Here is an 11,552-nt window from a genome sequence, read left to right on the forward strand (position 1 = left end):
GAAAATTTATAATTGTCAAAGTTGCATGGGGACAGGTAAAGACAGAGACTATTGTTAGGTGCTTTATGAAAGAAGGGTACAAAAGCAGTGACAACCAACATCCAGATGAAATCAATGATGCTGTTCCCACTCAACACAACTTTTCGGCATTCAATTGATTTGTTACAAGGATTAACAATATACCTATCAGTGGTGAGCTGACATCTCAGGACTCCGTTCAGTCACACAAAAGACAACGCCTGAATAATGATGAAGAGGATGAGAAACACCATCCCTGACACACTGAAAAACTCGACACGGTGGACAAACTGTACCGCTTCATCCAAAAATGCTTGACAGATATCTACCAGCAGTGGCAAGATTGGAGACAAGGGTTTATAAACAGCTTGCACAGAATAAAATGCAAAGTCATTCAAAAGAAATGCCTGGGTAAAAAAGAAAAACAAGTCATAAAGTAACAGGAATATAATGGGATGTGAACAATGATTGTACTAAAATGACTCATGTGATGACATTAATGTATAAATAAGAGGTCAGTCAACCTGAATAATAAATATACAACAGTAATTTTTCTACGGTGAAAAAAACTCAAGAGCAAGTACTTTTAAGTAATTTGTCACCTGCAAAGGGAATAAAATATTATTGATATAAATGTGTAAAATAAAAGAGGTCCTTCAAATCCAAAAGGTCCATGGAGCCGGAGCTTATCCCAGTTTCTTTAGCATGAAACCGACAATAGCAATTGCAGGATATACTTTGGAGATGATGCTGATCGCAAAGTACTTTCCACCAGATGTAACAGACCCAACAACCTAATCAATTCTGAATGTATGAGCGTGGGGAGGAGGAGGGTCAGATAAAAATGGACAGATAGGTCAGAAAAAGTTTTTGACCTTACCCGCCCGGGATCGATCTTGACACATTTGCGTGACACATTTAAAAAATAAAATATCATGTGTTGAATGGACAATATATGTGGTTCATACTTAGGAGCACCAACAGTAAAAATGCACCCTCATCTCAAACATTTTTATTTATGTCAAGAAGTCAAGAAGAGAAAAAGTAAATGTGTGATACACATTTATTGGATCTTAGATCTCCAGGTAGCAAGATTAAGGATCTTAATAACAAAGTCTCATTAACTGCAAATTGCCATTAGTTACATCAATATTTAAAAAATATAAATATAAATAAATAAAAATATAAACAATAAATAGTAGCCAAAATAAAAAGCAGGACGTTTTTCCTCATTAAATGAAAATTCTTGGTGATAAGACAGTCCAATAATTATGGGCAAAAATCGATATATATTTTAATAAGTCATTTACATTAAAATATACCATAAATATGTCATTTAATTTACTGCGAAGGCATTTTGATTGGCATGAGAACAATCATATGATACATGGTCACATCAACTATATAACAAAAAGAGATATCTAACAGTTGACTTAAAGTGATTTGCATAATTCCTGCATGAAAGTTGTAGGAATTCTTCATCTCATGAATATTTTTGAAAATCTATTTTCAAAGTCAAATCTGTTTTAAGGAGACTTATTCAGCTTAACATTTATGCTTGAATGTTCAAATCTATAGCTATTTCAAAACACTAGAATCTTTCCATGTCATATAAAAATCCTTAAAGCGTTCTTTATTCTGAAGGCACGTGACCTTAGCTCAATTTATACTTATCATTGTTGTTATTAAATAACATCATCATCACACCTAAGTGGAGTGAGAAAAACATATTATATAACGCCTTTCCCAAAGACTCAATTTTGTCAGGTAAACTGAGATTCACAGTTTTGACCTACAGGTCACAAGATGAGTGTCATACCACAGGATCACAAAGATGCATCAATACAATAACACAATCATGTATATAATGTAAAGAAAGAATGGGAGTTGGATTAATAATGTGGATAACATTTTAACATTGGGAAAGGAAATGAGTTCAATCTTATCATAAAGCTAGATAATAGAACTTGTGAAAAGACATGGAGATCCATTAAATTTCATAAGTATATTGATCATGATAAGAAATGCACAGCACAACATATATATATTGAGTTTTGTCAAACTCTGCAAATCTCTTCATCTCAATAAACAACAATAAATAATTGATTAAATCTAAACCAATTCTGTTATTTCACACAATGTTGGTTCTGTCATTATTTAACTCTCTAGCCATTTCATCTAATTCCCTCAAGCCCTCTGAATGTCTTTGATACTTATGAGCCATCAATCTTTTATAAAACAAGAAAGAGAAAATTACAAATAGAATACCTGATGGAATCACAATTGCAGTTGACGCTATGGCAGCATTCTTGCTTAATTTGTAAAACTTCACCCAGCACAATATAGCAATCTCAATTAAAAAGAGTAAAATTCCTAACCCAGTTGAACAAATCCAAGCCATTTCAACGCAGAGTCTCATCTCATCATGGGGAGACTCACTGACAGCTTGTACACTATGAACATTGCTAACAGCCTCAATATTTGGCAAAATGCATGTACTGATCATGAGGGCGACCAAATGCACAGACACAAGAAGAGTTGTACAGACTCCAAAAATGATGAGCAAGGATTCAGGAATTGCAGCTTCCCCATTGGTTTCATCAACTTGAACCTCTACCATGGCTACCTAAAAGAAAGAAAAGAGTGAGAATGTATGAAAATAAACAAAAGAATCTTAAAGTTAAAGTCTATTCATCAGGTGCTCGATTCATATGAGTTAGACCATCCAGGTATGCCCAGCCTAAATTGGTAGCCCAGGCCTACCTCAGATATGGAAGCATTCATTGTCTCAGACCTGACCGTAGGCCGGCCTAAACAGACTGACCACTGAATTTGATGGACTAAATCCTCTAGGCCTCCTCCACATAAGAAAAATGGCAACTAACATGTACAGTGCAACCCCTGGATAACGACATCGCCCGGGACCGGAAAATTATGTCGTTATCCAGGGGTGTCGTTACTCCAGGATTTTCAAGATGGTGGCAAAAGGGGCGTGTTAAGACCTGTGATTACAGTGCCTGAGAGAAATCACATCTCAGAAACGTTAGAATATGTATTTCTCCTGTTTACAAAGGATATACCAGTTACGCTTTCACTCTCCAATGTGTATTGTCATTGTTTTGATCGTAAACAGTGCCCCGCCCAACGCCATTTGACGAAACTAAATATAACTAATAAAAATCAAGTGCCAACATGATAATACCACACAAGAACACAAATTTTGATTTTAATTCAAGTCAAATCCAAGCGATATGATAAGTTTCGAATACCAAAAATTTTATTTAAGTGCATCAAAATTCACAAGCACTTCAAAATTATTAGATCTACATCTTGCGATATTAAAAAAAAAAAGAAAAACAAAAAAGAAAAACAAACAAAAAAAAACAGCAAAAACCAAACAAAAAACCTGGTATTGACAACAAAAAGATAAAATTTGGACTGATGTTTTTAGAGAAACAACTGATTTTTCAAATGAAAATAATAAAGTGAAAGAGGTTGTTGTTGTTTTCTCCACTATTCCAACATACCATAAGACCATAAATATCCATAATTGCCCCAATTGGACACGGCATTGCCTGATGTCAGTTCCCCTCCACTGACCTCAGACAGGTAGCTAACATGGAAGGTTAAAGAACCCTTGAGAGTACCACCCACTGATAAACTTCTTTTGCCGTGGTTCCATATGAACAAGCGCTGGTTCCATGCAGTGTAGTTAACATGTGTTCTGATTGGTCGGTAACAAAGCGATCTCATTGGGAGGGGGGAGACGTTTTTTATAAGTTAAGGCTACAAGATGACATTGGTCGGTTATCAAGCATCAGTACCAACTGCCTATTATTGTAAAAACGATGTTGCTTAACAGGGGGCTTACTTAAATGTACGTCGCTATTTGGGGGTTTTTATTACTAATAACATATAGCAAAAATATCGGGACCAGAGATCAATGTCGTTATCCAGGGGTTGTCGTTATTCAGTGGTGGCGTTATCCAGAGGTTGCACTGTATCTAAAACAGTGATGAAGATGCGCTATCCACCAAAACTGTGTATTTTGGGATTGGACATACAGTACAGCCTAGAGGTTTTCAGCGACACTTAAGTATTCAAGAAGGGTCGATTTCATCAGCAGGCGATTCTAGACTTGGACGATTCAGTCAGCAATGATCTTGAATGTGTGCTGCTGAGAGAGGGGTCACTCCCACCTGTGCTACAGGTGTTGCTGATATTAAGGGGATCTGCGAGTCCTGTGCTGCTCAAATTTTGAGATTCAGCCAGAAGAAAAAACAAACGAAAATCGCTTTTTTGGTGATATTTGTAGAAACCATTTTCTTAAGTTTCAAAACTCAAAAAGGTGTCTAAAATCCTAAAATTACCCTTTAATATAGTAAGGGTAAGGTAAATTATGAATAAAATGTTGGAATTGTCCCAACTTTACCCCTTACCAACCTTTTTTATCAATATCGTAACATAGCAAAGCTTGGTATTATATTGGAAATGTCTAAATCAAAACTAAACATTGCCGTTTTTTTCTCGTTTATATCTATCTATGCAAGAGGAACAGAGACTTCTAGGATTCATGGCCAATTTTAAGCAACTGGTGATGGGGATTAAAAATGAGGTCATAATTTTGCACATTTCTCTTAAGGGAGGAGGGGGGGGGGGGGGGTCCAGTAAAAATATGTGGCTGCATCCTTTACAAGTTGCTGTTAGCTTATTATCAATCTTTTGAAAAGGTTCGCACTGTTTTAAAGTTCCATAAATAAATTATATAGATTAATACACAAAAAATTTGTCAGTCTTTTTTTAGGCATATTTTTGCGTTTTTCTCAAAATGTCATTTTTTACTAACTTGTCCATTTTAAGTAGATCTCAAAAGGTAACTGCCAGAATTGGCTGTAATTTTGCCACAATGTTTAATAAATGTATATTTATCACCTTACAAAGAGATTTCTTGAATAGCTGTTTTTGAGTTAGGACATTTTTTCTGTAATTATCCTCTAAATGGGGACACCTCGATTTAGCCTAATAATGGCACACTTTGAGGCTGACTATGTAAAAATATGATAAAGATACTAAAGATCAGCTTGTTTGAGAATGTCAATTGGAGTTATCATGCCAAATATCAGGCCTTAAACAAGAATATGTTTTGAAATCTACCCAAAATAAAGTAATGTGTAAAACGCTGAGTCAGCATTTAAACCATGTCACCACTGGATAGAAAAACATGTAATATTTTTTTTTTAAGGTTTAGAGAATCTAATTTTAAGCAGACAACTAAATTTATGTATATAAACAAGCAACAAAGACATAATATTGACCTTTGTAGTATACCAAAGCCACCCCCGCTTAAGATACTATGCCACAGGTGCCTCTCAGAATGGAATTACCGATATCACTGGTGTTTCGAGGCCAATGGTGTGTCAAACAGCAGTACGAGTGACCGACACAGTATAATTACAGTCCACTCTGCTTCATCGCACACTCTTGGGAGTTCGGGTTAGAGTATTGATTATGAGGAGAAGCTAAAAAGGGCATCTAAGCACCAGCTTTCATGTGCCATTCGTGTAGGACCTTCCGATCTGTATTTTCTACGAGCTTGGGATTGTCATGTTCATGGCCTTTACGATGGCATTTAGGCGACATGTGTGATTAACCAACGTGCAATTAAGCGGAGTGAACTGTATCATTATCATTATCGTTATTATTATCATCATTATCATTGTTTATTATTATTATCATTTTCTTCTCATTATTATTATTATTATTATTATTATTATTATTATTATTATTATTATTCCATGACTCCACTATTCTATTCTCACCCCCTCTACCATTGACACTGTCAGGTACCTCTTAGAATAACACCCGTCTCTTTGTCTCTCCAATATTTAGACCTCTATTTCTTAATTTGCGCATCCATGCTTGAAACTGATGATAAACGCACAAATAGACTCTGAGAGGGGTGGTGGAGAGGGGAGGGTGGGAGTCCTCTCTTGCGTCTGCGCACGATATTTAGATCCAGACTTGAAAGTTAGACCTCCAGGCTTGTCACATGAATACCAAAAACCTGGCTGCCAGGCCTTGCAAGTCTGGGCCTACGATATAGACCAGGTCTATATGAGGCTGCTCATATGAATCAGACTCTAGTTCTTTTAGAATACATACAAAATTCCCTTTGCCTCAATAGTATTCTGATGAATTTGTCTAGCACTTTTTCATCAGTACAGATGAAAAATGCCAATTTTTTTTTTTAATGCTTTATTCTGCTAAAATGTACGTATAAGCACAAATAACTTACATTTTGTTGAATTCGCCTTCCTTGTCTTGTCAGCTTTACGTTTTAAAATTCGTAAAATAGATAATGTAACTAGTAATTTTTAAAGAAGTAAAATTAAAACATTTGAGAACAAATTTTAAATAGTCAACCAAATGTCTAAACCCTGCGAAAAATGTTAATTTCTAAAGTCATGGTGGTTAAAGCACCAAACTGTCAATCTTATATTTAGCTACATCTGTATCTCACTAGAAATGACAGTGCTCACAAGGTTCTTTAGGATAACAATTTTTTCTCATTGAGCATGGTGACCCGTGTGGTGTCCGGGGTCCCTCAACTAGGACGGTCAAGAATAGCCCAACGCCAAGCCAGCGTGTCATAAAAGGCAACTAATGGTGTGTGATTCCCCCATCTTTGAGTCACCTGGTCCTCCAGGTTGGGGGTTGCAAAGGGTTAACACCCCTTTCTGTTAAACTCAAACTGTTACAGAAACGCAGACGGACAAACCAAATCCTTTTTTTAGCTTGGGCGACCGAAGAGTTTCTGGAATGACAGAATTTATGAAGGACAACAGACAAAGTCGAAAGGACTCTGCTGACCCGATGACGTCTTTGCCAAACAAGCAGCTTCGAATTACCTCGTGGAACGTTCGCACCATGTATGAAGCAGGAAAAAGCTCTCGAGTTGTGACTGAAATGAGAAGATACAGGCTGCATATACTTGGAGTAAGCGAAACCCACTGGATACAATCTGGACAGAAACACCTCAAGTCTGAGGAAAAGATTTTATATTCAGGGAGAGGGGACGGGATTCATACACAGGGAGTAGGAATAATTCTAAGCAAGTTTGCCCAGAAGTCACTGAGAGGATGGGAACAACACGGAGAAAGGATCATCATGGCGTCCTTTACAACATGGAGTAAGAAGATCAACATGAACATTGTACAGATCTATTCCCCAACAAATAACGCATCAGACCAGGACAAAGATACATTTTATAGTCTGCTACAACAAGTCATTGACAAGTTGCCAAGGAAAGACATCAACATATTGATGGGAGATGCTAATGCTAAAGTGGGACAGGATAACGTAGGTTATGAAGGTATCATGGGACGTCATGGCATGGGAGAAATGAACGACAATGGTGAGAGATTTGCAAATTTCTATGCATTCAACAGTTTGGTGATTGGAGGATCAGTGTTTCCCCATAAGAGGATCGACAAAGCAACTTGGGTCTCACCAGATGGTGTGACAGAGAATCAAGATTGATCATTTTTGTATCTCTCGAGGGGCAGATGTTGGATCAGACCACCACCTGCTATTGGCAAATCTTAAGCTCCGACTCAGAAAACATGGGACCAGATCACATACAAGAAGAAAATTTGAGGTAAATGCACTAGATGGGGAAAAGAATGAGGAATTCAAACTACAATTGAGTAATAGATTCCAACCTCTTACAGAGCTTGAGGAGGACATAAATGTAGAGTCACATTGGGCAAAGATCAAGGAAGTCTACATAACAACTTGCCACCAGGTATTGGGTGTAAAGAAATCGGAACATAAAGAATGGATAAGTCCAACCACCTTGGACCTTATTGAAAAGAGGGGAACAAGGAAGGAACAAGTGAATGCAAGCCGAACAAAGGCTTCAAGACTGGATGCACAAGAGCAGTATCGAGCCATAGCTAAGGAAGTCAAAAGATCTGTGAAGAAAGACAAGGAAGCATTCATGAACAGACTTGCAGAGAAAGCAGAAGCAGCAGCGACAGGAGGACACATGAGGATCCTTTATCAAACTACCAAGACACTTGCTGGAAAATATGGGAAACCAGAGGTACCAGTCAAAGACAAAGATGGGAAAACTATTTTTGGAAAAGAGGCTCAATCTGAACGATGGAGGGAACATTTCAACTGCCTTCTGAACAAACGACCACCAGACAACCAGCCGGAAATTTTGCCTGCAAGGAATGAGCTACCAATAAGCTGTGATCCACCATCGATAGCAGAGATTGTGGGTGCCATTAACAAGATGAAAAGGGGGAAAGCTGCTGGACCAGACTAGATCCCACCGGAGGCTCTAAAAGTTGATGCTGAAAGAAATGCTGAGGCCCTGCACCCACTATTTGAGAGAATCTGGAATGACGGGATATTCCCAAAGGATTGGAAGGAAGGACATCTTATCAAGCTTCCAAAGAAAGGGGACCTCAGTAATTGTAATAATAATTATCGAGGAATCACTCTTCTCTCTATCCCAGGAAAGGTTTTCAACCGTATTATTCTAGAGAGAATTAAGAATGCAACAGATGCTAAACTGCGGGACGAACAGGCAGGTTTTCGGAAAAAACGTTTAACCACTGACCAGATTGCCTCTCTGCGAGTCATAGTGGAACAGTCTATAGAATGGAACTCTCCTCTTCTTGTCAACTTTCTGGATTATGAGAAGGCTTTCGACAGTATTGACAGAGCAAAATTGTGGAAAATTCTGGCACATTATGGACTCCCTGAAAAGATAGTAAACCTCATTAAGGTATGAAGGATCAAGTTGCAGGGTTGTACATGAAGATCAGCTTACTGACAGCTTTGAAATTAAGACTGGTGTCAAGCAGGGATGCTTGCTCTCACCATTCCTGTTCATCCTTGCCATTGATTGTCAAATGAAGGAAACCTCCAAAGGGCGAAGAAATGGGATACAGTGGACCCCTGGACACAGTTGGATGATCTGGATTTTGCAGATGATCTGGCTCTTTTGTCCCACACCCAGGACCAGATGCAAGCAAAAACCACAATCATAAACAGCCTCTCGGAATCAATTGGCCTAAGAATTCACCCTGCAAAGTCAAAGGTCTTGAGAATAGGTACGTGTCAAAGGGAGCAGATCAAAGTAAAAGATCAGGAACTCGAAGATATAGACACTTTCTGCTATCTCGGGAGTATAATTGACAAGGTTGGAGGCACGGAAGCAGAGGTGAAAGCACGAATAGGAAAGGCACAGGCTGCATTCACATCTTTGAACAGAGTTTGGAGAACTAAAGATATCTCCCTTCGCCTAAAGCTAAGACTTTTCAACTCAAACGTGAAATATGTGCTACTGTATGGATGTGAAACTTGGAACGCATCACAGGCATGTATAAGGAGGGTACAGATTTTCGTAAACAGGTGCATGCGTAAGCTACTCAGAATAAAATGGATGGATAGAATAAAAAATGAAGAAGTATGGAAAAGAACACAGCAGAAACAAGTGGGAGAGGAAATAGGAAGAAGACGATGGAGGTGGATTGGACACACGCTTAGAAAGAATGACTCTACTATAACAAAGAAAGTATTGGACTGGAACCCTCAGGGCAGAAGATCAAGGGGAAGGCCACGAAGAACATGGAGAAGAATTAAAGAAGCTGATATACAGAGAAGTGGTAAGACATGGAATGAGATTAAAAAGTTATCTCAAGATAGAGAGGGATGGAAACTGTTTGTCTGTGGCCTATACCCTGACCCAGGGTGAAAAAGGCAATGATGATGATGATGCTGACTAAACCAGTTCGAAGATGATTGATCCATTGTTGTTTGAGAAATAGAACAAGGACCCACTATTACGTGCACATTCATTAAACTATGAACTCTGGACTTTCATATTTTGGTTGTTTTTTTTTTTTAATTTGGGTGATATACTCCCAGATCTTAACGCAGTAAGTAGCAAATTTGCATTTTACCAAGAATCACACATTTGCATTCTGATGCATAAAATTGAAAAACAATACATAGAGAAAAAGGATAAGTTTACACTTTCAAAATGAAGCAAACAGGAGAGCCAGTCTTTTTTATGAAAAATGATTTTATTTAAAAATTCCCTTGCAGGAGTAGAAACCCACAATGGTTTGATTCAATTAATGCTCTCTAATATCCATTTGGTCACAATATTCAGCTGGAAATGGAAGCAATGTTTAGTATATAGTACAGCAAGACTACAATATCAGGAGGCTCTTCAACTGGGAAACCCAGCAAATCGGGACGATATTCCAGGGGATGGAATTTTTCCTCCAGATATATTTTACCACTGTAACTGGAAAAATTTCAATTTGTATCTTCTAAAAAAAAGTTTATTGATATTAAAGTGATTTTGGGAAAGCGTTATCTTTAAAGCTTGAACCTGTTAATATTAAACCCCAACAGCAGATATCTAAATCTAAGTTAACCCAGAGATATAAAACTGTACTGTTTAAGCAATTGTAATTTTTAAGAATGTTTAAAGTACAGGTACTTTTACCATTGTTTTTATACTTTTTAAAAAAATAATATGAAAACTACTCAACAATTGCCAATATTTTTTTTCATTTTCATTTTTGAAAACCGAAAAAAAGGGTGACTTTCTTAATCCTAATTTACGCCTTTCCTGGCAACCTTTTAATTTTTCGAAACTTAAATTTATAAGGCGTCTTTTTAAAACTTTACTGATTGGACTGCATCTGCCAATTCATGTGCAAAGACAGTTCCGAAATAATGCCTTCTTTTAACATTCTTAAATTAATGTCTTTGATTTGACTGTTTTAAAATGAAAATTATCGTCTGCTTTAAAGTAAGGGCTTACTTCGATTTCAATCCATTCTTTCAGATTCAGGAAGTAATTAAAAGGCATGATAAATTAGTAGAGACGACAATGCCGAGACTTTTATTGTTTTCTCAGATCATGTCTGCTTTAGATTATGAATTTTCAAATTAAATTTTAAAAGGAGACAAATCTTCCTTCAAATGCAAATGCAAAAATTATTTTACCCTGTAAATGTAAATGTAAATGAGACATGAGCTGGGAGAACTGGTTTGTTGACAAAGTTAAGAGTAGAGATTTTGCGGCAGAAAAAAATACCCAAAATTAACAAGGTAATGATCAGACCCATACCATTGCAAATCCGGAGAGCAATGCCGACGTCCGACTGCTGGCTTTCAATTTTGCACGACTCAAGTAGAGTCTGCGCCATGATAGGGCAGTGTTCGAGTGTGTTTGTGCCATTTGGTCAAGGTACGAATTGAGCAACCACTCTTGGTACGATCCAGATGAATTTCTGTTCTGTTGCATACGTGCGATAAATTTAGGGGAAAATTCACACCGGTCAGCAACCCCTTTCAGTTAAACAAATTATAATCTCCGACTTAATAGCGTTTCATCTTACATCGTAGATGACAAACTTTAAATAGGAGCGAGTAAACACAGTATTTTTGGTGAAACAGCGTAAGCAGACGATGCACAATCGAACAATATTTCCGGAAATAGA

The 11,552-nt window shown here is 37.4% G+C and overlaps 1 protein-coding gene across 1 annotated transcript; it reads right to left on the bottom strand.

The window, feature by feature from the left end:
• Positions 1 to 2,019: 2,019 nt before the first annotated feature.
• Positions 2,020 to 11,493, bottom strand: LOC144968736 (calcium release-activated calcium channel protein 1-like). The gene is made up of 2 exons (XM_078907367.1): positions 11,180 to 11,493; positions 2,020 to 2,644 (listed from the first exon to the last, which is right to left on the bottom strand). Exons 1-2 carry the CDS (start codon positions 11,354 to 11,356, stop codon positions 2,150 to 2,152), a joined length of 672 nt encoding a protein of 223 aa, XP_078763493.1. The 5' UTR covers positions 11,357 to 11,493; the 3' UTR covers positions 2,020 to 2,149.
• Positions 11,494 to 11,552: the final 59 nt, after the last annotated feature.

This window comes from Berghia stephanieae, chromosome 3, assembly GCF_034508935.2.
Source record: "Berghia stephanieae isolate SIO BIC M18660-M18661 chromosome 3, UCSD_Bste_1.3, whole genome shotgun sequence".
NCBI lineage: Eukaryota > Metazoa > Mollusca > Gastropoda > Nudibranchia > Aeolidiidae > Berghia > Berghia stephanieae.

Excerpts from the sequence above, each read along its gene's own strand:
- LOC144968736 (XM_078907367.1), bottom strand. The coding sequence starts at position 11,356 with ATGCAACAGAACAGAAATTCATCTGGATCGTACCAAGAGTGGTTGCTC. Across the intron at positions 2,645-11,179 it reads TGCTCTCCGGATTTGCAATG|GTAGCCATGGTAGAGGTTCA; the intron begins GTATGGGTCTGA and ends TCTTTCTTTTAG.